We start from the raw sequence: 23,083 nt of genomic DNA on the forward strand, positions 1-23,083 counted from the left end.
CGAAATTCCCCCAAACAGTGAATTTTAATCACACTGCGACATAACAACTCGGATTTTTTTGTTCGATATTAACCCCCCCTTCGCCCGTTGCACGCGGATTAATGTTTCCATCGCATCAGGTCGTATCTCCGCTGAAGTTTCAGGCGGAAGGAGCCAACAGAACGACTTCCTTGGAAGTGAACAAGTGCACGCTCTGTGTTTAAGTAGGCGTGAACTTCTTTTTTCTTGTCCTAGCAATGCATCGCGACTCTTGTCCGCTGGACTGCAAGGTTTATGTGGGTAACCTTGGAAACAATGGCAACAAAACGGAATTAGAGCGAGCCTTTGGCTACTATGGACCACTGCGCAGTGTGTGGGTGGCGAGAAATCCTCCCGGTTTTGCCTTTGTGGAATTCGAAGATCCACGAGATGCAGCTGATGCAGTAAGAGAACTAGATGGAAGGTAAGATGTGCTGCTTGTATGTTTGGCTCGGCTTGTGAAAAAGAAATTTTGGGGTAGTTTTGCTGTGTAAATTGGAAAGTTTCAACTGTAGGGCCAAAGACTTGATGTGGTTGTTATGAAGTGTTTATTTGTGTGATCCAAGGGTTTTCTTAATAGTGCGGAAGTAGAATCTCAGAATGGTTTGAGCTGGAAGGGATCTTAAAGCTCATGCAGTCCCACCCCCTGCCATGGGCAGGGACACCTCCCACTAGCCCAGGTTGCTCCAAGCCCCGTCCAGCCTGGCCTTGGACACTTCTAGGGATGGAGCAGCCACAGCTTCTCTGGGCAACCTGTGCCAGGGCCTCAACACCCTCACAGGAAAAGATTTCTTCCCAATATCCAGTCAAAATCATCCTGATGCTATTCAGGAAGAAGGGCAGGTTAATTTTGCACTTCTGAATTGGACTCTCAAGTTAGAAATGATTTGGATGTCTGCATATGTGCTAAATTGAAGATAGTGTAACTATAAAGAGGTAAAACTGATTAGAGAAACTTGCCTTGGTTTCTTCCCTGCCTCCTTCACTGGCACAGTAGCTTTCAGAAGCAACCAAACCTTTCGTCTGCCCTAGAATCCCAGGCTGGTCTGGGGAGGAAGGGACCTTAGAACACATCTCATTCCACCCCTTGCTGTGGGCAGGGACACCTTCCACTAGGCCAGGTTGCTCAGAGCTCCATTCAGCCTGGCCTTGAACGCTTCCAGGGGTGGTGCAGCCACTGTCACACAGAAGTTGTTCTGAACACTTTTACTTTTGCCTGTAGACAGAATGTTTTTTACCTTGTCTGCTCCTTTTTTTTTCTCTCTGAACTTGGCAGCTTTTATTCCACGCTGCCTTCTCCCTGGAAACACTAACGTGCCCGTGTCTGTTCCCAGAACGCTGTGTGGGTGCCGGGTCAGAGTGGAGCTCTCCAACGGGGAGAAGCGGAGTCGGAACCGCGGCCCCCCTCCCTCGTGGGGCCGGCGTCCCCGGGACGACTATCGCAGGAGGAGTCCTCCCCCTCGGCGCAGGTACCTGGGGGCACAGCACACCTAGAGCTCTTGGCACTGTTACCACTGTAGCATCCTAGAAGCAGGCTTGTTAAAGGCATGTTGATGGATAACGTTCATCTATCTGATCATGATTTGGAGATGACAAATGCTGAAAAAAAAAAAAAAAGAAAAAAATCCCCAAATCAACCCCTCCACAAAATCGAGGTGAACTTTAAGTTGTGTTGAATGTTGGCTTTTGTCCTTAGGTGACTGTGCAGTTGGTAGTCAGTGCCCTCTGTCCTGGGCTTATCCTCATTCCTCCTAAAATCTGCTCGTCTTCTAGTCACACTTTCCCTTTCTTCCCCATACTTCAACTTAGGCTGTTCCATTCCTTTATTCCATAATGGCAGAACATGACATACAGCAGTTTAGCATTTCCATACCGATGGGTTTCTCCGCTTTGTTTGCAGAATTTAAATACTTCCCAAGCAGGCAGCTGTTTAATAATGGATCAAGTAACAGTTGCTTTAAACATCTGGAATCTTTACACTTTAGTGTTAGAATTAAAGCATCGTGTGATATTCCTGTCAGTTGAGGTTTGCAAACACACCTCTAATATATAGCAGGACTTTTGGGAACTGGCACGTTCTTGGACCCAGACTAGTTAGTCTGGCTGTTCAGATGTGCAGCGTGGTTTTTACAGGACTGAATTTACCTGTGGCAGGTGAGTGAAGTCCTCCCGAGTCAGGGTTTTCAAGCTTACCCTTTTGCTGTTGAAAAGAAAAAAAAAAAAATAACACATTAGGAGTATTGTTAGCTAATAGATGGTTGTACTGATGGCTTGTTTTTCATTTTTTTTATGCTTTTTGGTCCATCTATTAATAAAAATGAACCCGTTACAGAGTCACCATCATGTCTCTTCTCACCACCCTCTGAGTCTGCATTAGCCAGCCAACTAGCCCTTTCAGCGTCATGTGACCAGCGCGCCCCATGCAGCTTGGCTGGTGTCGTTTCACATGACCCAGGCATGGCCAGTCGTCAGGTTGCACCGCCCTTTGGTTCCCGAGCATGCTGTTTTCTCTCAGCCTTCTCTCCAACCTTAACCAAATCGGCAGCAGCCACCTCGACCGCCCACACATTCCCGGCCAATCAGCTCAGCTGTTTATTTACCAAATGTCTTCACAACAACTACAGCAGCAGCCTTCGGCTAACAAAAAAGCAGGAAAAATCCACAACACCCCCTTCGCCAACCAACTAAATACAACGCAACATCTGGCAAAACCTTTTCAGCAAATTCTTCTTGGCAGTCAGTCCGGCAGCCTCACCTCACCATTTCTAGCTTGTTGAAACCAAAGACTTGTAAGTTTTTCCTGCTTATACAGTTTACTGCTGGTTAAAATAAGGAGTAAGCGGCTTATAAGTAATTACTTTTCTCAATCAAAGGCTGGCTGTGCATAATTGAGTGGTAACGTACATATGTTGCTTGAGAAAACTTTTAAGGGTGATATGGAAGCTCTTACACTGTGAATAACGTAAAAACCAGGATATTTGCATGTGAGATGCCAAACTAAATTTTTAATAAAGCTCTAACAAATGTAGCTTTTCCTTGCCAGAAAAATCCTATCACCTTTAAATGGTTTTACTAACAGTTTTCAAAACTTAAAACAATTACTTTTTGGGATGAACTGGGCCGAGCTAAGGTTATATTTTTAATTTTTTAATTTTTTTATAAGAAAATAGTCTAAACACACTCGATGGCATTAAAAATGACAATCACAAATATGCAGTTCTAATGTAGCACTTAATGGCATTATCAAATTGACACTGAGCGCATTTTCACTTTTTTTTCCCACTTGATATCTCTTATGCCTTGTTACGGACCTTTTTGGCTTGCATGGGTTCCAAAACATTTGCTCTGTGCTATTTTTTTTTTTTATTTTTATTTTTTTTTTTGGAACCACTTGTGGGACTTTGGTGTGGTGTTCTGGGCAGTGTATTTAGTTGAAATGGAAAGTGTTGCATTGGACAACTCTGCTCTGACGCATTCTTAGTTAAAGTGAATTCGTGGTTGGAAACGTGCTGTTCACACTGAGCTTGGTTTTACTGCCTAATCTTTCCATGCCTTTTACTGGATGATGGATGCCAGTTATTCTTGGCACGTTCCCTGGGCCCAACAGTGAGTTTGACAAGTTGGGAAATGCCTCACCCCGTTAATGCTCAAAGAATGGATAAAGTGCCTCACATCTGGTTTTCTGGTTTTAGATCACCACGAAGGAGAAGCTTCTCCCGGAGCCGCAGCAGGTACGAATCCCCTCCTTACCCCACGGACTGCTCTGGCCTGGAGGGGTGAAAAGGAGCAGCCCAAAACAGCCCCATGTGCTGTGCACATTCAGACCATAGTTTGGTAAAAAGGAAATAGGTTTGCTTCTGCCATGTCGTTTGCCTGGAATTACTCAGCTGTTTGAGATTCCAGAGTTAGCAGTGGAAGGATATTAAGAATAGAAGTATTTTCCATTCTGCAGCTGCCCTGTGGTTTTCTGCCAGTTTTTCCACAGAGTTTGTGTTAATGTGCTGCTCTTTGCCAGAAGTGTAGAATCACAGAACCATTTGGGTGGGAAAAGACCTTCAGGATTGAATCAGCCATAAATCAGGATGGGGATGAGGTTGGATTCTGCAAAAAAACCTGCTGCAGAGGACTAGGTGCCTGTGCACAGCACAGCATAAGCTGTTGGCTCAAGCTGATCTTCTTCCCTGAAGGGAAGGTTAATGGCATCTGCAGCAGGTTTCCTCTGGTTGAATAGTTCAAAAACTTCACTCCTGAAGGGAAGCTTCAGGAGCCTTGTTGGCCTAATTGAGCTTTGCTCTGATCATGTGGTGGTGTGATCTGTACCAGGTCCCTCTCCAGAGACAGAAGAAGAGAGAGATCACTCTCACGGGAGAGGAACCACAAGCCTTCTCGCTCCTTTTCCAGGTCTCGCAGGTAAGAAGAGTCTTCCAGTACTTGTGTTCTGAGTAAACATGTAAAAATGACTTCCTGTGCCTTGGTAATACTGATAAAGGTGGTGGTGGAGAAATACCTCCAGTATCTTACAAGGTTCTTCACCTTGAAGAATTAAATACTCAGTTTTATTAAATGAACAGTATCTTTTAAATGCTTTAATATCTGCTGATGGGGACTGGGGGTGTTTAAAGGAAAATCTGCTGCTCTTGGCACCTTGGATTTAACCAAACCTGCCCTGTCTGTTGTCCTTCAGTCGCTCCAGGTCAAATGAGAGGAAATAGGACTGTGGGAAGGAGCTGTGTACAGGAAGTCACCAGGTCCGAGGCCAGGAGTATGTACAGAACATTGTTTTGTTTTGAAACTTCATAAAGCTTGGTGCATTTTTAAAATGTTTTAGCTGTTGAACTTGCTTTGTTCCTTGTATCTTGTAACAGGTGGCAAATGTAAAGATGTGAATCTGTATATGGTTCTGAGCAGATCCTATGATTTGTATTATTAATGGTTTTCCAATGTACCATCAGACATGGTGTGTGTGTGGGTGTGTGTGTGGAATGGTAAATGTTCTGTGTCCGTAGCTGGGGGGGTTTGCTGGGGCTCAGCTCTCAAGGAAGTGTGCTGGGATGGTGTGTTCCTTGTGGAATTGTGGCCTGGAACAGAGCAGGATGTGGGTGCTCCATGGCCCAGTTGCAGGGAAGAGTCAGAGCAGCGAGCCAGTGGCACGGGGAGGGAAGGGCTGGGCTGCAGCTTCATCCAGCTCCAGTTCTGACTGCATTACTTGGAACTGAGCTGCTTTATATTCCATGAATTACAAATTTTTAGCTGTAGGATCAGTTAATTTTGTACTTGGTGTGAGTAGAGTCCTTAATTAGCCGATTGTTGATTGACCATCTATTCCAGAGCCTCTGAATAGACCAAATCCACAAGCAGAACTGACACCTGGAGTGGATGTGTTAAGTGTCTGATGGTACATTGTAAACTTTAGGAGTTAAACATTTCTTTACTGTAAAAGACTTTTCATGTCACTTGTAAAATGTCTTTTGTGAGATCCTTGGGATTAAAGCTTTGGTTACAACTCGTTGTTTGGTATTTACTCGTACCTGACTGACAGTCACCACACCTGGCTATATATAGCTCACCTGAACTGTCCAGCAGGGCTGTACCTGCAGTCTCTGCTCACCTCTGCTCCTCAGGGAATTCCACGGGAATCCAATCCCTTCAGCCAGGGTGGATTCAGGAGCTGATGGCACTTCTTGCCCAACAGGGATCCCCATAATGCTTCCTTGGAAAACCAGCTAGAGATGCAAGGGTTCACTGGCTTTGCATCTTGGGTGTGGGTTGGGCACAGCATTGAAGGTGTTCTTCCTTCCTCAGTTTGGGAATTACTGGTCTGGAAACCAGAGCGTTGCATGAAGATTCACTCCCTGTAAAACTGTGCCACGACTGGAGAGCAAGTGGATGTCCCACACTGCCCTGTTCCCTTGGTCCTGTATCCAAGAGAAGATGTGCTCCATTGGTTCAGTTGTGTGGTTTAGATATTAAATCCCTCACACTGAACAGTCTGAGGATGGAATTTCTTTCACTGGTGCTGTCCAGGCAAGGACAAGGTGATGGTGAAGCTGTAAAGGAAGGACCTGCTGGTGCTGCCCCCTTGGCTGCTGAGTTCAGTGTCTGGATTGATTTTTTAATTACTCAGTACTATTTGTGGTTGGGCTTGATCTTAAAGGTCCTTTCTAACCTAAACGAGTGATTCTCCTGAGCAGTTAATGCTGTGTGTCACTGAAATGCAGGTGAACTGGGAAGGCAGAGGCAGGTTCCCTGGCTCTTCCCTGCCCCTCTTTTCCGTGAGGAGGACCCTGTTTCACCGCGGAGGGTGAGGGAGCAGCGGGTGGAGCCGGCCCGGGCCGTGCACTGCTGCGGGCCCCCGGCAGAGGTCAGGGCGGGCCCGGCCCGGGCGGCTCCTCCGCGCCGGGGCTGGGCCGCGTTTGCTCCCCAAGTGCCACATCCCGACTGTGCCGGCGCTGCCCAGGGGCGTGCACAGCCCTGTTCCCTTTCCCTGCGTGCTTCTGGCGGCGTCTGAGGTGTGGAAGGGTCACAGCCTGTGGTGTCTCACGGCTGTTCCTCCTGTGGTTACGTGGGGGGACAAGGAGCCTTCAGTTGTTTCAGCTGCTGCAGGGACAGAAATCTGAAGTGCCAGCGGGGAAGCAGGTGGTGGTTTTCATACCCAACAGAGTCTGGGGAACTGGAAGTATTTCAGCTTCGGGTTTCTGACTATTTTGCTCCTCAGCTGAATAAGGAAGCTGCCTCTTTGATCAGAACTCTGCTGGTTTTATATAATGGGGGGCACTGAAGGGAAACAAAGTAAGTAGCTTCTAGAGAAAGATGGGAAATATATAAATATGTAAAAATGCTGACTGATCAGCCCTTCCCCCAGGGTGTAATTAGCAAGAGTTATTTCTTATGCAGCAACACATTCATGGATTTCAGGCTTCCCATTCCTTTCTGGGAGGGAGGGACCGACCTGGGAGTGTGATTTACAGGTAGAGCCTTGTGGCTTGTGTTTAATTCTCTGAAATTAAATGTACAAGGAAGTGTTGGTGTTGTAAGACCAGGGACAGCCCTTGCCTCTCTCCAGAGATTCTGAAACCAGGAAAAGCCACCAAGCAGTGTGTCCTGGCCAGGAGAGGACAGAGGGACACTATCCAAGGCTCCTTGGCAGCACCCCATCCTCAGCCACAGCCCTGCTCTGAAGACCCCAGGGGTGGTGGGTCACTCACTGCTGCCTGACACCTTCCAAGTTGTCCCAGTGTCCTATTTCATGGTGTTGACAGTGATCTCAGCTGTGTTTCTAATTAGAGGAGAGGTTTAGCTGCCCCAGCTTCAGGCAGGAGCATCCTGGGGTTAATCCTGAGTTCTCTCAGGCTCCTCAGCAGTGCCTGAGCACATCCCAGAGGTTCTTTTCTCACACTGTCCCCGGGGAGATCATTGTGTGCAAATGGGTTTGGGAAGAAAAGGATCTTGTTTTTTTTCTTTTTATGTCCATGCTGCTCCTTATTTATGACAGAAGACCATGTTAAGAATGTGCCTTGCACTTAGAAAAGGGAGAGGTTAAGGATGTTCCTGGTTTTGTTGGCAATTTGTTCCACTGACCTTTGGGCAGGGTCGTGTTTGGGTGAGGAGTTGTGGCCCTCCCCAATAATGACAGTGCTTTTGGTTAAAAAAGCTGTGTTTCAGCTACTCTGGAGAGCTGCTGCAGTTCAATGTGCAGGATGACATGTCCACATCCACGTGGTAGTTGTGACAGGAAACTGGAGAAAAGCAATGCTGACAGACAGTGTTAGAAAAACAAGGTAAAAAATTTCCTTGAAAAACGAAGTGAAGTATTTGCAACATTAGTTTTTGTCTGTTCCACTCAAATTCACCAGGTTTTGGGCTACAAGTGACCCTCTTCAGAAAGCTGAAGGAAGCCAGTGTAATCATATTCAGTGCTAATGTCAAAATTGAGCCTTGGGAAGAGTTGCAGCCAAGGCCCAGTTTAGGGGGAGAGCCTGGTAATTTCTGCTTTCTCCTCTATTAAACTGATTTGCCTCCTTGCTAAAAGAGCAGAAAAGAACTTCAGAAGTCCAGAGCCTAATGTAGTAGCTTTTATTTTTCTCTTGGACAAGCAGGTGTGCTGTGTTATCCCCCCCTCTTCCTCCAAACCCCACCTGGTTGTGGAGCTCTGCTCTTCTTGTCCTCCAGCCATACCAGGAACTAAAATACGTTACTGATGGAAGATCCTTGTGTTTCATCCTTTCTCTGCCTTTGCATTTTCTTTTGGTTGAAGTCAGAGGAGATCAGAGAGAACCACACAGTGCCTGTAGATGTTGTGCACCAGCCCTGGAGCAGGTTACAGGTTCTTATCTCTGAACTTCTTCGTGGGGACCTGCCAGCAGAACCCACCTCTGGACGTGACCAGTGCCTGAGCAGTTCTGCAGCCTTTTTCTGCTGTTATCACCTCTTTTCAGCTTCTAGTTTTACTTTCATCTGCCATTATCTCATCACCTTGAGATGCCTCCAATGTCTCCTGACATAAAGATCCTCAGAGTGTCTGAACATTTGACAAACTTCCCAGTTTCTGCCGGATTTAATCCCTGTCCTGTACCCACATTCAAATCCTACACCAGAAATACCACCCAAAACCTGAGCTGCAGTCCCCACCACGAATCCCCCTGCTCTGGTGCTGTTGTAGTGCAGAGTCTCTTGGCTGGAAAAGGAAAAACACTGAAAAAACCGGGGCATCAACCCCTTTTGCAAACAGAAGGCCGAAGGGCAGGAGTGCAATTCCAGTCGCTCCGGTTCGACCTTAGCTCCCACACATGAGGTGCTGGCACAGGGCTGTAAAGGGGCAGGTCTGCATTTCCCTGGTGCTGGAATGCAGCTGGCTCCCATTTCACACCTCAACCTGCCAAGGAGAGGCAAAATAAAGCCAATTTTGGCTTTGGCAACGTTCACAGTCAGCCGGTGAAGCGGCTGCCGGAGCTGAAGCCGCATCCCCTCTGCGTGAGGAGTGTTCTGGCTTCCTAGAAACAGTCACTGTCTGGGGTGGCTCTTTCATTTCTGCAGCTTCACTGGGGCACGGCCACAAGTTCTCTCTGTTAGTGCCCTTCAAACAAACACTGTTGGGGACTAAAATAAACACGAGATCCAGACAAATATAAAGTAGACGATGCAAGAGGAACGCTATGTTCGTTCCCAAGTGATTCATCCGGCTATTATTTAATAATTTAGTGTCTGACATAACTTGGGAGTTGAACAAATCTTCACATCGATTCGGGTGGTGTTTGTGCTTGGTCCTCTAAGTAAGATTTTCTGTGGGAGTGATCCCAGCCAGGAAAGGGAAGTGTGTGTCCTTCCCAGATAGATTCTGTCACTGATTACAATGGTATTACTCCTTGACTACCAGAGGATTCATCCTGCTACAGTCAGATTGTTGTCCCCAGGCATTTGCTGGACAACACAGACACTGACAGGCTGTGATGGGCTGATGGCACCACCCCCAAAACAACGAGGACGTGGTGTGACAGGCCCTGGGCAGCCCCAGCCCTCCCTGCTATCAGGGTGGGGCAGTGGTAGCAGGGTGGGGCACTGTGTCACCCTGGGTGTCACTTGGGAAAATCAGCCCTGCCAGCTGTGAGACAGGCATTATCTCCCCGTGGGCAGAGGCTGCTTAGAACATGAATATTCAACAATATTCATCAGGAAGACCCAGCACTGTCCAGCCTTCCCCACTGACTGACAGCTCAACGTCAGTGTTTGCAGTCACTGTTTCATAAAATCCCAGACTGGTTGGCATTGGAAGAGACCTTAAAGCTCATCTCATTCCACAGCCCTTCCACTAGCCCAGGTTGCTCAGAGCTTCGTCCAGCCTGGCCTTGGACACTTCCAGGGTGGCAGCCACAGCTTCCCTGGGCAGCCTGTGCCAGGGCCTCACCACCCTTTCAGGGAACATTCCTCCCAATATCACACCTAACACTGCCCTCTGGCAGTGGGAAGCCATTCCCCCTTGTCCTTTCCCTCCAGTTCTGGATGAAGAATCCCCCTCCCCTTTCCCTGCAGCCCTTCAGGCACTGGAAGGTGCTGTGAGGGCTCCATGTATTTCTGACTAACCCCAGTGGTTTTGCTCTGCCTGCCCCGGGGCCGCGCCTTCCTGGTGCTGGATTGATCAGCTTTTCATGCACTTGTACTATAAACTTTGTGGGAGGAGGCTGCCCCAGCTGGGGAGATAGGCTGGCTCCAGGTGTGTCCCCTGCAGCTCCTGCCAAGTTGTCCCTCAGCTGCCTGGTGACACGTGCCGCTCGGAAACTCGTGGGGGAAAGTTCACCAGAAGTGGACTCAGGAGTTCCCCTGCGCAGGGGACATTTGGCAGGGACCCGTGGGGTATTTTTTGACCTGTAGACATGTTTTTAGGGCTTCAAGTTTCTTAGAATCACAGAGTCATTTAGGTTGGAAAAGCCCTCTAAGTTCAAGTCCAGCCGTTCCCCCATTGCCGTGTTCACCACTAACCCGTGTTCCCAAGTGCCACGTCCACGCTTTTCTAACACTTCCAGGGATGGTGACTCCACCACTGCACTGGACAGCCTGTTCCAGTGCCTGACCCCCCCTTTTGGGGAAGAAATTTTCCTGATGTCCAACCTGAATTTCCGTGGCACAGCTTGAGGCCATTTCCTCTTGTCCTGTCCCTTGTTCCCTGGGAGCAGAGCCCAACCCCCAACCAGCTCCACCCTCCTCCCAGTTGCAGAGAGTGAGAAGGAGCCTCCTTTTCTCCAGGCTGAGCCCCCCCAGCTCCCTGAGCTGCTCCTGGTGCTCCAGACCCTTCCCCAGCTCCATTCCCTTCTCTGGACACGCTCCAGCACCTCGATGGCTTTCCTGTCATGAGGAGTCCAGAACTGAACCCAGGATTTGAGGTGCCTTAGCAGTGCCCAGCACAAAGGGACAGTCCCCAGTTTCACAACCTCCCTCTCCCTCTTTGTCTCCCTCCTGCTCCCTTTGTGGATTTACAGTTGATCATCTCTGAACTTTTCAGTGTTCTGCAAAGCCCAGGTTTGTTACGGAGGTGGGAAGGGCTCTGGTGCAGCACCACTGCTGGAGGGTGAAGTACAGGACATTTTAAACCTGTTTCCATCCTCTGCTGAGAGCAGCTCCAAGTCCCAGTGAATTTCCTTTCCAAAGGCGAGGCCCAGAAACCAGCGAGGGGGGCTGAAACCGAAAGAAAAAGGTTTTATTTTGGCACCTGGAATTCCCCGACCTTGATCCCTGTTTGGTGGACCTGGGCAGAGCTCCATCAGTGTGTGGAGCACGTTCATCCCCACTGCCCAGCTCAGGGCCAAGCAGGGGCTCGGTGTGGGGTGAGAGCTGCTGCTTCATCCCCACTCCCGGAAATCCTGCTCTGCTCAGGGAAGGGAAAGTGCAATCGACCCTTACCCTGGTGTCAAGGTGGTGGCTCTCATATCACCACCGACGGGTTTATTGCCATGTCAGCTGTCCCCTCCCATTCCCTCTGCTCCACACCAGACTGTGCACCAGCACAAGTCACTGTGCAAGACAGGGGTCTGTCCGTCTGTCTGTCTGTCCATGGACAGAGTGCTGCCCTCCTACATGGCATGATCGGGCATGATCAGGGCTGATCTGCCCCTGGCTCTTCCCCTTCCCTCCCTCTCCCCACGCCCAGCCCTTCCCCTCGCCCCCGAGCACAGGGGAGAATGAATCACGACCCTGTGCCCACCCTCACCTGGAGTGGTGGCATTCCCAAAATGTATGACATGGACAGGGAGATCCCAGGGGATGGTGACACACGGTGAGCCAGCGGGATGGGTGAGTGGGCCAGCAGGCACCTCCCAGAGCACAGGTTTGTGTGGGACAGACCATTTTGGTATCACCAAAATATTTATTTTGGAGTGGGAGTGGAGGGACTTGCCTTGCACCCTCCTGTCTGAGTGCTCTGAGCAGAGGGTGCTCCACCAAATCAGGGCTGTTTCAGAGGTGACATCGTGAGCAAGTGTTCAGTCAGCAGCTCCTGCTGTCACCTCCTTCTCACACAGAGCTGTGAGGGGCCAGATCGAGCTCCCGATGGATTTCAAACCATCCCATGGCTTGGGGACCAACAAATCCCTCGTCAGCAGCACTGTGCCACACGGGGGAAGAAGCTTCCATGGGCCTGGCTGCACCAAGAGCTGCCGAGGGCTGGGGACTCCAAGAGCCACATGGATGGGAGCAACCCCACCCCATGTTCCCCTTCCTTATTCCCACCCAGGGGGTGGGTGAATCCTGCTGTGGAAGATCCCGGTGTTCCTGGAGCAGTCCCTGTCCTCTCACTGCGATGCCTGCGGGGAATCACTGGCTGCAAAACAACCCCCTGTGTGGACATTTTGGATGGAGCTTCTTCCCTGCAGGAAGCTGTGCAGGAGGCTGGAGCGGTTCCCAGCGGGGTGTCCGTGCCCCCTCCGTGGTGCCAGGGCTCTGCCCCGTCCTGCACCGGGGCCGTGGGCAATGAGGTGGAGCAGCAAGTGAATAAAGGGGCAGACGGGCGCGGGGTTCGGAGCCAGGTACTCCAGCCATGCTCCGAACAATGAGGCCTTTGCTGCCAGCAAAAAAACCCCACAAAGCTTCCAAGCTGCTCATGGAAAGTCAGTGAAGCAATTACGTTAATGACTCTGAATGGGGCTAAAAACAATCTTGGATGAAAACGAGTGAGGGGCCGAATGAAGCGACCGATTCATAGCCCGGCTCCGCATCCAGGAATATTTCCAGTAAGCAAAGGCCTTGTTTTAGGCACTGTCTCATCCCCCATTTGTGCCTGGTGGGACTGTATTTCCACTCTGCTGGGTCTGGTGTCTCATCAAAATGCCTTCATAAATGGGGCAAACAAGGGCTGGATATGGCAGGGAAACAGTCAATTAACACGATCCGAGTTCTTTTAGGGGCAGAGTTAATCAAGCATTCAGCGTTTTGTCATTCTTGTCTTTCTTTCCTGGGAAAATCCTATTAGTATAAAATCACTTAATTGGGCACTTCAAAGAGCTGATGGGAAAACAGGCTTCTCTGGGATATAAACGCCCTCCAGCCGAACACTGGGTTCATTTAGATTTCTGCTGGAGCGTGAGGCTTTCATTAAGAGCCTTCACGTTTCCCACTTAAAAGAAAAAAAGCTTGTTAGTAGAGATAATAAAAAAAAAAAAAATGCACGCACGAAAAAAATTCTTGGTGATTTGAATGTTGCTGAAGAGGGTTTTTATTGCTGGAATACCCAGGACTTTGTCCCAGCAGAGCCTCCTACGCCTCCGGAGAGCCCCTGTCGATCTGCTGTCCCAACTCAGTGATTTCACACCTGCCCGGGGTGTTCTGGCAAGTAAAAGCTGTCTGAGGAGGAAAAAAAGTCACCCCAGTGCCCCACAGAGGGGGGGGACACAGCCCTGGTTGGACCTTTGGGGTGTAGGAAGGTGTGTTTTGTAGGACTGAGCCCCAACCCCGTGGGCTCGTCCCTCTCTCTGTGCTGGGATGGAGATGCTGTGTTAGTTCTCCCCATTCTCAGGTTGTTTCCCTGGGCAGAAATTCAGGTTTTTGCAGAGTTTATGTTTATCCCACCTTGAAAAAGAAGTGTGTGCCCTGATCTCTGCCAACTCCATCCCAAAAGACCTGAGGGATGCTCATCTGCCCGACTCTTTGCTGGTTTTCCCTCTATGCTGGTTGATGTAACAGGAATATTACATTCCCCCCTCCCAAAAAAACCCTACTTCACGTACACCTTTGACCACTAAATCTCAAAACCATCTAAAATCCCTACATGTAGGGATTGGTGTGCATTTAAAGCAGTCATTATGAGCACGGGTTGGACCTCAGCTTGTGATTCCCACCAAATGTGGCTCCACAAAGCCGCATGTCCCTGGTTTCCATCCCACCCAAGCCTGGAGCACTCAAAGCCTGACTCTTTCCCTCAACTCAAACCACTCCCTGCTCCCTGCTGGAGCTCCCACCCACATCCCCTTGGCTTTTGGGGGTGCTGCTGCCCATGTCAGAGCGGGACACGGGGCAGGGGATGAGGCTGGCAGTCAGCAGTGATGTGCCCCAGCACGTTCCCTGCTGGATCTCCGGCTGTGCCGTTCCCTGCTGGATCTCCGGCTGTGCCGGGCTGAGGACGGGCTGAGTCACCCTCTCCTGCTGTGAGTAATGCCTTTGCATCCGTGTTTTCAGAGACTTCCACTCCCTTCAGTGTCTGCAGACCCCACCTGGGGAGATCCCCTGGGGATGAAACCAAAGGCTCCATGGCCAAGGCAGTGGCTGCCACTCAGTATTTGGGTGCCCCTGATGCTGGGAAGGAGGTTTCTTTGAAATGTGCAGGCATGTAATATGTTCCTCTTGCTTCCAGGCATTAGGATGAGCTGTTCAAGGAAATATAAAGACTGATTCTCCCACAATCACACCCCTCCAGGGCCCCCTGGTTTGGGGGGTTTGGGACCCCTCGGGGAGGGGCACAGGGGAGGTGACAGATCCCACAGGGTGGCTATAAATGGTGAGGAGGAAATAACCCATCAGCCCTCGGCACTGATCCTGGTCCCCAGCTCCCTGTCTCTGCCTTCCCCCTCCTCATTCTTGTTGTGGGACTGAACATGAGTCACCTTTGGGATTTTCTTAAAGTTCCTGTACCACCTTCTTTCTTAATCACACTTCCCCCTCTCCCCCTTTTTCTCTGGTGATGCCACTGCAGATGTGCCCATGGACTCCCTGACCCAGACCCTGACGCCATCCCTCTTCCCACTTCCCATTTCCAATAACCCACTTGGCTGAGGTCTCCTCTGACTCTGCTGTGCAGCCAGAACTCCCCAGTTCCCAGAGCAAGGGAAGCGAGAGTGGAGCTGGCAACAGCCAGAAACCTGCTCCCCCCATCCCAGGGCACAGGGAGCAGATCCCCACCCCATCAAAAATCACTGAGAGAATCATGGAGTCACTTTCCTAGGGGAAAATCTGTGTCTGATTGACTTTCTGTCTGGTTTAGCCCTGGGATGGATCCCTGGTGGAACTGGGATGTTCTCAGCAGCCAGGCTGGTCGGTTATCTCACTGTCACTTCACTTTTTGAATCCTTCACTGTTGCATCAGCAGCTACAGAGCTGCTCCAGGTTGCACAAGCTCCTTCCTCTGCCACTTTAAAAAGCTGCTGGCTGGATGTTCCCATTCCCTTCTGATTCCCTTCTGTGTACTTGGGGGGCTTTTATGGGAAAAACAGAAGAGGTGGTTTAAGCAGGGAGCATCCTCTGGTAAATGCTGCTTCATCCCAGAGCCCAGCTGGAGGCTGTGCTGCCCCAGTGCTGAATCAGGATCCATCGCATCCCTCACATCCAGAGGGATCAAACCCACACCTGCAGCTGGAGCAGAGCTGGAGCTCGGCAAGGAACTGATCTGCTACCACACAGCACCAGGTCCACCCTCTGCAGTGCAGCTCTCAAAGCTGCTCACTGCAGCCAGCAGCAGAAATCACTCCCAGGTGGAAAAACCAGCGACAGCTTCCCTGTCCCAGCTTGCCCCCTCCTCTCCCTGCATGTTACAAATGGAAAGACAGGACGAGTTTGGGAGTGTTTGGGTCCAGACTGCAGCTTCCCAGGATGGATTTTCTGCAGTGTGTGGTATTAATTTAAGACACTTTACATTCTCCTTTCACCTTTCCTGCCCATCCCACTGTGCCTGTCAGGAGGCAGCCAAGGTGCTGAGCAGCCACCACCCACCCAAATCCCAGCAACTTGGCCTGGCCCAGCACCACGGAGTGGGGACTAGTGATGTCAAAACCCTCTTGCACTGTGGCAGCCTCCAGCCAAACATGCCCAAACATATTCTCCAGCTGCTCCAGCCAGTGGGAAGCTGCTGGTCCAGCCGGGACAAGCACAAGTGGTTTCCACACTGAGGGTCCTGCTCAGCACCCCAGCACCCACCAGCTCCAGGGGCCTTCGAGGAGGTCTGGCATTCCCAAGGGATCACTTTAACATGGTCTGTGTCACTTGGAAGTGTGCTGTCACCTTCTTGTGCCCACGCCAGCAGGTTGTGTTTGTCCCCATGTGCCCAGGCTGTGATGCCTCAGTGTCTGGGCAGTGTGTGCTGGGCTGGGAGGGGGCTTCTGGATATGGCCCCCCATGCACTGGGTGGGCTGAATCCAAGGGCATAATTTATCCTGCCACAGGGCATGGATGGACCAAAAACCAGGCACAGGGGCAGGTGCCCTCTGGCCCCAGCAGAAGCTGCCCTGGCTTCACACCTTTCCTGCCTGTGGACTTGGGTGCACTTTCCACCTAAGCCACAGATCCCCCCAAATACTGGCCACCGGTTCCTGCAGGACATGCTTGGACTTGTTCCTCCTCCTCATCCCTGCCCCGGAGCCTGCAGGACTCAGACAGCAGATCCTTCCCCAAACACTTTCCTCTGGCCACAGTGGGTGCTGGGGGTCCAGCACATGGAGCAGAGCCAGACCCAGGGGAGAAAATCCATCTGGAGGGGCCAGGGGTGGCCCAGGATGGGTTGGACAGCACGTGGGGACCAGGGCAGCATCATCCTGGCACGGCTCTGAGGTGGGCACCCCGAGGGGCTGAGCTGTCCCTTCCTTAATCCACTATCCCCCTTCCCACAGTGACCCGGTGGGTGGGACAGCCTGGGTGGGACAGCCTGGGTGGGGTGGGACCCCCCCTCGAGCCAACTAACCCCCTGCATCTCCCAGCTGGGATGGGGCACCCCTGTATCCATTGCTGAGGGGTCCCTGTATCCTCTGTCCTATATTCCCTATCCCCCTGTGTCCCTGATGGGGGGTCTCTCTGTCCTGACTCCCCTCTAGGAAGGGGGTCACTGTATCTCCTAACAGGGACGTCCCTGTATCTTCTGATGGGGGGATCCTTGCAAGCCCCTAGGAACGGGGTCCCTACATCCCCTGATGGGGGGGGGTCCCTCCATCCCTTACTGGGGGTTGGCCCTGAGCCCACCCAACGTTCCTGTATTTCCTAACAGGGGGATCCCAGCAACCCCCTAGGGAGGAGGTCCCTCTATGTGCTAACCGGGGGGTTCCTGTGGCCCCTAATGCCGGGTCCCTGCACCCCCTAAGGAAGGGGGTCGTTGGACCTCCTAACGCGGGGGTCCCTGTAGCCCCTAATACCAGGTCCCCGCACCCCCTAGAAGGGGGGGTCCCCTCTCCCTGTGCCCCATTCCCATCCCGTCCCGCTGGCACCGCGGGCATTCCCGGCACCGGGGACCGGGAGGGCGGTGGGGGGATCACATACGGGGTACGTGGGTTCTGGGGACACGCGAGCGGTGCCGGGGCGGGGCCGGGAGGGAAATCCCTGGCGACGCGGGAGCGGCGGGCCGGCCCCGCCCCGGCTCTCCGCTATAAAGGCGGCCGGAGGCGGCGGCACCGGGGGCGCGGCGGGACCTGACGGTGAAGTGCGGGCGGTCCCGGTGGCTTCCAGTCACCCCCTTTCCCCGCCGTCCTGGTGGTTCCGGCCCTTCGCTGGCCGGGAGGGAGAGCCGGTTCCACCGGGAAGCGCGCGTTTTGCCCGGGAGCGCGGCCGGTGCCCGGAGCGGGGGCGGCTCCGCGCGGGCCGCGGGGCGGGAGGCCGGGCCGCGCCGGGGGCCGGGGTGTCGGCGCGGACCCCCGGGAGCCCGGAGCCCCCCGGGCGGGCGCGGGGCCGCCGGGCCGGGCCGCGCTCGCCCCCGGTGGCGGCGGAGGCGGGGGGCGGTGCGGGCGTGGTGCGGTGCGGGCGCGGTCCGCGCGCCGCCCCGCCGAGCATCCTCCGTGACCGCCGTCCCGCGGGGCCCGGCCACCCGCGTGTCATTCCCGCCGTGACGCCCCGTGCCAGCCCCGCTCGCCCATCGGTGTCGTGAGCCGGGCCGTTCTCTGCGCGGGCTCAGCGGCTTCATCCCCCGGTCCCCGGGTGCGGGTTGCTCCCAGCCCTCCTGCCCCCCCCCAGCCTTCCCCGAACTGGTGTGACTGGTCCTGGCTGTCGCAGGTGCCCGTGGACCCCGGTGGGGTGTGTGTGTGTCCGGGGGTGCCCAGCCCGGCCGGGTGAGGCTCTAACGCAGCGAGCACCTGCCGCTTCCTTGCCCAAATCTCGGGGCTCCCCAGCCGGGGACGGGGAGCCTCGAAAGCTCTCGCTGGGCAGAGGTCGCTGGAAGCGGCGCCAGCCCCGAGGGAGGGGAGGGGACGATGACCCGGCCCCGGTCCGTCCGTCCCTCCTTGGTGGCTTTGGCAAATCTGCAGCCGTGAGTCAGGGCGGAGGTTTTATCTCCGGGCTCCGGGGTGGCACCTGGGCCGTGTCGTCGGCCCGAGGATCGGGACATCGGCGCGTGACGCGGGCGGCGAGGGCCGGGGGGGTCTGGTCAGGGTGTGGGAACACGTCCCCCCCCCCGCCCACTACCTGCCAGGGCTTGCCTGGACATGCTGGGACTTGCCTCGCGGTGAGGTCATCCTGTTTGTGTGCTCAGACTGCCAGGAGATAGGGAAGCTGGATTTCTATTTTTACTCCGGGATGCTGAGTCTTGGGCACAGGGTTGGGGTGGCCCCCGGGGCAGAGCGTGGCCCCCCCAGCCCCCGGGCTGGAGGCTCTTCAGCTGCCCGGTGGCACAACGTGCCTGGTAATGGAATCACGGAATCATTTAGGCTGGAAAAGATCTCCAAGATCGAGTCCAGCCTTTGACTGAAGACCACCTTGTGAAACTAAACTAGAGCATTAATGCCATGTCCAGTCATTCCTTGAACACTTTCAGGAATCTGGGAAAGAAATGTGGCACAGGTGATCCAGAGGGGCTGCAGGTGCTGAATTTGGGCAGAAATCCTCCCTGCAGGAGACTGAGAACCCCGTCCTTGTGGAAGTTTGGGGGTGTGAGTGAAAGACTGGGTGGGGTGTCTTTCATGGTCTGGATTTGGGGGTCCTAGACTGGCTGGGCAGTCAGAGCTGTCTTGCAGGGATTTTATTTCCATGAATCTCTTTTTCTTAAACAATTTTAACGAGTGTGGCTGTCCCAGCAGGGGCAACCCTTAGCTTGGAAAGCTGTCAAATCCCAGAGCATTGCTTGTCTTATCAGTTGGACTCGATGACCTGGGAGGTCTTTTTTTCCACCTCGCCAATTCTGATTCTATATTGAGGTTCCTCATAACCGTGGGTGGTGTGAGGGATCCATTATCCCCACACATGTGTCAGGGGAAGGACTGCTCGGAAGGAAAGGCTTTGCCAATTACTGTGAAGGTCAAGGCTTTTGGCACCAATTTGAAAAAAAAACAAACAAGGTCTTGTCTCTGGTTACTCAACAGCTCCCTGCAGATAAGGAGGGTGGTTAGCACAGTGGTCAAGCCTGTGGCATGTTCTTGCAGTTGCTTAAAGGTTTCCTTACCACTGGGTCTGGGTTCTTGTGATGAAAAAACTGGCCAGGAAAATATCCTGTTGCTTCACTTGCCCGTGTGCCAGCTTGCCTTGTGGCTGTGTGGAAGTGGGAATGCAGTGGGGTTGTGGATGGAGCCTGTGGCAGCATCCAGGTGCTGGATGCTCTGCCCTGACAGGGCTTTCCCTGCTGGAGGAAGGATGTGGGGAATGTTGACATCTGCACCTTCCCCATCCTTCTGCATCTCCCTGGGCTGTGTGTGACCTCAGCCATGCTCAAGCCTCTGCCTAAGATGCCACTAAAATCCCAAAAGTCAAAGTCTGGATGAAGCTGGTGGGTGTCAGTCCCCTCTGGGCTGGCTCACTGCAGAGCCCAGCCCAGCTTGTCCCACCTTGGCTACCGTGTGCTTTGCTCTGGTAGCCAGCACGCTACCCTTGAGTTTGCTCCTGGCTTTCCTGAACCCCGGTAACTCTCTCTGGTTTCCCCCCAGCTGCCACCATGCCCCTGTCCCACAGCAGGGCTGGGCAGACACCCTGCAGCAGCAAAGTGTGCAGGAACCTCTTTGGCCCCGTGGACCACGACCAGCTCCAGAATGACTTTGAGGACAAGCTGAGGCAGCAACTGGAAGAAGCTCAGCAGCGCTGGAACTTCGACTTTGAGACAGAGACTCCCTTGGAAGGACCCTTCAAGTGGGAGAGGATCTTCCTGGCTGAGCAGCCACCCCAGGGGCCCCACAGCCTGGTCAGGGCTGTCATCAGCAGTGACAGCAGGAGCTCCTTGGTCTGCAAGGTCCCCTCCAGGGACTGTGTTGGCAGGATTCGCCCCGAGGAGTCTCAGCAGAGCTCGGAGGTTTACAAGGCTGGTTCCCCACAGGGCTTGAAACGTGGGCAGACCACCATCAAAGGTGAGTGCTGGGGGCTTGGTGTCACTCCGTGGCTGCTCGGTGGCATTGGTGTCATGGTAGGGACAGACAGAGGGGACTGGGGTGCCAGAGCCCTGCCTGGCTCCAGGGCATGGGGAGGAGACCACCCTCCATGGATCTCCCCTGGGTGAGCAGAGCCCACCTTCCAAGGGGAAAAAGGCCACACACTGGGTGCCTTTTGGTTGCTGGGGGTTAGGCAGGGGAATTCCATTGGGCTTGTGGGTTTTGTAGGTGAAGATGCCCCAAAATGGTTCATCACTTTCAGTTCCTATGGCCAGACCCAGTCACAGAACATTAAGGGGTTGGAATGGACCTTAAAGATCATCTAGTTCCAAACCCCCCTCTCATGGGCAAGGACACCTCCCACTAGCCCAGGTTGCTCCAAACCTCATCCAACCTGGCCTTGGACATTCCAGGGATGGGGCAGCCACAGCTTCTCTGGGCAACCCCTGCCAGGGCCTCACCACCCTCACTGTAAAAAATTTCTTCCTAAGAAATTTCTGCCCTCTCAGGTCAGGGCCTGGGGTGGAAACACAGGTGAGACCAAACAGAAGAGATGGTGGAGACATGCAGGCTCTTCTCCCCAGGAGCTTTGGGTGGGGGAGCTCTGGGATGGAACCCTTGGCTGATTTTGGGGTGCCTCACTGGGGACACCTTCCTCGTCCTGCCCCACTGCTCCCAGCAGGTTGGAGGCACTTCCCAACCCTTTCCTTCTGCCCTCCAGACTTCTACAGTGCCAAGAGGAGGATCGTCCCTGCCAAGCCCAAGCCGTGACACGTTGGTGGCTCCTCTGCCATGGGGGACAGCTGCTGATGCTGCCGAGCACGGGGGGTCTGTGGCTTCCCCCCACCCTGTGCTGTGTAAGCTGTTCTGCATGAAGCAATGTAGAGTCTGTAGTTCCCTATTTATGAGTAGCTCTGGGGTCCTGAGGGACCTTCACTGTGTGCAATGTAGAGGAGGAGCCTCTGGCGAGGGCTGGAGCCCCACACTGGGGGTGGAGGAGGACTGAGATGGGCCTGGTGGGACTGAGGCACTGCCCTGCCTGTGCAGAAGTGCCCTCTGCCCTGTGGTGGTGGGGCCAAGCATCCCTGCACCGTCCTGCTGTCCCCTGCCTGAGGGCTGGCCATGGGGGACACTTGTGTCCCAACCACCTGATGGCACCAGATATCTTTAAGATGAAGCCACTGATGTGGGTTGAGGAGCCCTGAGACAGCCTGGCCCTGAGGACACCCCGGCTGCTGGCACCTGAGAGTGCCCTCTGTCCAGCAGGATGGACCCAGCAGTGCCAAGCACTTGTCCATGAGTGACCTGGAGGCTGCTCCTTCCTACAGCTGCTTGGGAGAGGAAGCTGCTCCCTGGGCAGCCCTTCCTTGGGGTGACCCACCAGTGGCAGGAGGTGACAAACCCACTGGAGGCCCCCATTTGGAACAGCAGTTGGGGGCCCAACACTGCCTGGGAGGCTTTGGGATCCCCTGTGCTGTACTGGCCCAAAATCCCACTTTCTTACCTTGTTGTTGGCTTGAGTGGTACTGTTTGCCCTCACATTCCTGCCTCCTCCAACGCTGACACCAGGCTGGGGAGCCCCTGCTCTGGCTCTGTTGGGCTCCTCTGGGGATGATGCTGAAATAGGAATTGTAGCTTGTTTTCCTGGACTTTTTCTCCTTTGGGGCTGAGGGGAGAGGACCCTCACCTGGCTCTGCAGAGCAAGGACTTTGGTCACCTCTGGGATGGCCTGGAGCAAAGGCTGCTCAGTCCCAGCACTGAAGGATGAGTCCCTGCTCCTGAGGGACTCTACACTGTCGGGTCTCAGCACTTTCATGGGGTTCATCTCCTCCTCTGCTGGATTTGGACTCTGGAAACTGGTGCAAGATGGTCCCAGGAAGGAAAGGGATGGGGTTGACCTCTCACCTTGCACCACGATGCACTTTGCTGTTGGTGAAGCTGCCAAGCTCCCAGCACTAAATGTTTATTTATATTAAAAATAATACTATTAAGTGTACGTGGGGAAATGGGAGATACATGTTTGTCTACAAATGTTAACTTTCAATAAACACTTGCCTTGTGTAAGGGAATTGGTGTCTCTGGGTTAATGGGAATATTTGGGAGCAGGGCCTGGCTGTGGGGAGGAAGGTGCTCTGGGTCCCTGCCTGGTTCTGGAGGTTGGGGGTCCCTCTGGGGGTGCAGCCCTGAGCTGAGAGCTGCTGTTGTGAGGGCTGAGAGGGATAAGCACAGGGCTTATGGCACCTTTTTTAACTCCATTGCCTCAGGACAGGGGTCTGGTGCTGCCACCATGAACCCAGCAGAAGGCACTGTGTGGGATCTCACTGCAGGCCCCTGTGTGAAGGTGATTCCTCTTATGCACCTTGTTCCCCCTTTCCCACTGTGCCCCCACTCCTCCTAACCCCCAGTGCACTGTCCTGGGGGACAAGTGGCCATCAGCCACGGGCAGGCTGGTCCCATCCCTTCCTCCTGTGGTGCTGGGTGGGTAAAGTGGGTGGCCATGAGGGCGACCCACACTGTGGGATGGGGACACACGTGGTGTCACCACTGAAGGAAATGTGTGGCAGCAAGTCCCAGGTGGGACTGAGATCCCCTGAGAGTCAGGGGAACCTCCAGCACCAGCTGCTTCCTCCGAGGGCTGAGCAAGACCTGGATGCAGACTCGGGTTCTGGTTAATGTGACAAGTGACCTGCTTTGCAAAGGGCCCAGATGAAATTAAAGTTTTGATGGTGACAGCCTCGTGTCATTGCTCAGCACCTGCCTGTCCCCAGGGTGTGGGGTGGCACCCACGCAAGCCCATGTCCCTGGCTGTGCCTGTGGGGCACAGTCAC

General features: G+C 53.4%; 2 protein-coding genes across 3 annotated transcripts; both read left to right on the top strand.

The window, feature by feature from the left end:
* Positions 1-204: 204 nt before the first annotated feature.
* SRSF3 (serine and arginine rich splicing factor 3) lies at positions 205-5,524 on the top strand. 2 transcript variants are annotated; one of them, XR_003916067.1, is made up of 6 exons: positions 234-442; positions 1,353-1,487; positions 2,351-2,807; positions 3,711-3,749; positions 4,342-4,428; positions 4,703-5,524. XR_003916067.1 is itself a non-coding variant. In XM_029962536.1 (5 exons), the coding sequence occupies exons 1-5, from the start codon at positions 237-239 to the stop codon at positions 4,728-4,730; spliced, it is 495 nt and encodes a 164-aa protein (XP_029818396.1). In that variant the 5' UTR covers positions 205-236; the 3' UTR covers positions 4,731-5,524. The 2 variants fall into 2 exon arrangements, 1 of the variants encoding a protein (XP_029818396.1); XM_029962536.1 differs by lacking the exon at positions 2,351-2,807 and having other exon boundaries at positions 205-442.
* A 14,166-nt stretch (positions 5,525-19,690) lies between these two features.
* Positions 19,691-22,324, top strand: CDKN1A (cyclin dependent kinase inhibitor 1A). Its single transcript, XM_008922323.3, has 2 exons — positions 19,691-20,234; positions 20,977-22,324. The coding sequence occupies exons 1-2, from the start codon at positions 19,829-19,831 to the stop codon at positions 21,024-21,026; spliced, it is 456 nt and encodes a 151-aa protein (XP_008920571.1). The 5' UTR covers positions 19,691-19,828; the 3' UTR covers positions 21,027-22,324.
* Positions 22,325-23,083: the final 759 nt, after the last annotated feature.

The sequence above is a fragment of the Manacus vitellinus genome, unplaced genomic scaffold (assembly GCF_001715985.3).
Source record: "Manacus vitellinus isolate BGI_N305 unplaced genomic scaffold, ASM171598v3 scaffold_47_pilon, whole genome shotgun sequence".
Taxonomy (NCBI): domain Eukaryota; kingdom Metazoa; phylum Chordata; class Aves; order Passeriformes; family Pipridae; genus Manacus; species Manacus vitellinus.

Excerpts from the sequence above, each read along its gene's own strand:
- SRSF3 (XM_029962536.1), top strand. The coding sequence starts at position 237 with ATGCATCGCGACTCTTGTCCGCTGGACTGCAAGGTTTATGTGGGTAAC. Across the intron at positions 3,750-4,341 it reads TTCTCCCGGAGCCGCAGCAG|GTCCCTCTCCAGAGACAGAA; the intron begins GTACGAATCCCC and ends GATCTGTACCAG. Across the intron at positions 4,429-4,702 it reads TCCTTTTCCAGGTCTCGCAG|TCGCTCCAGGTCAAATGAGA; the intron begins GTAAGAAGAGTC and ends GTTGTCCTTCAG.
- CDKN1A (XM_008922323.3), top strand. The coding sequence starts at position 19,829 with ATGCCCCTGTCCCACAGCAGGGCTGGGCAGACACCCTGCAGCAGCAAA. Across the intron at positions 20,235-20,976 it reads TGGGCAGACCACCATCAAAG|ACTTCTACAGTGCCAAGAGG; the intron begins GTGAGTGCTGGG and ends TCTGCCCTCCAG.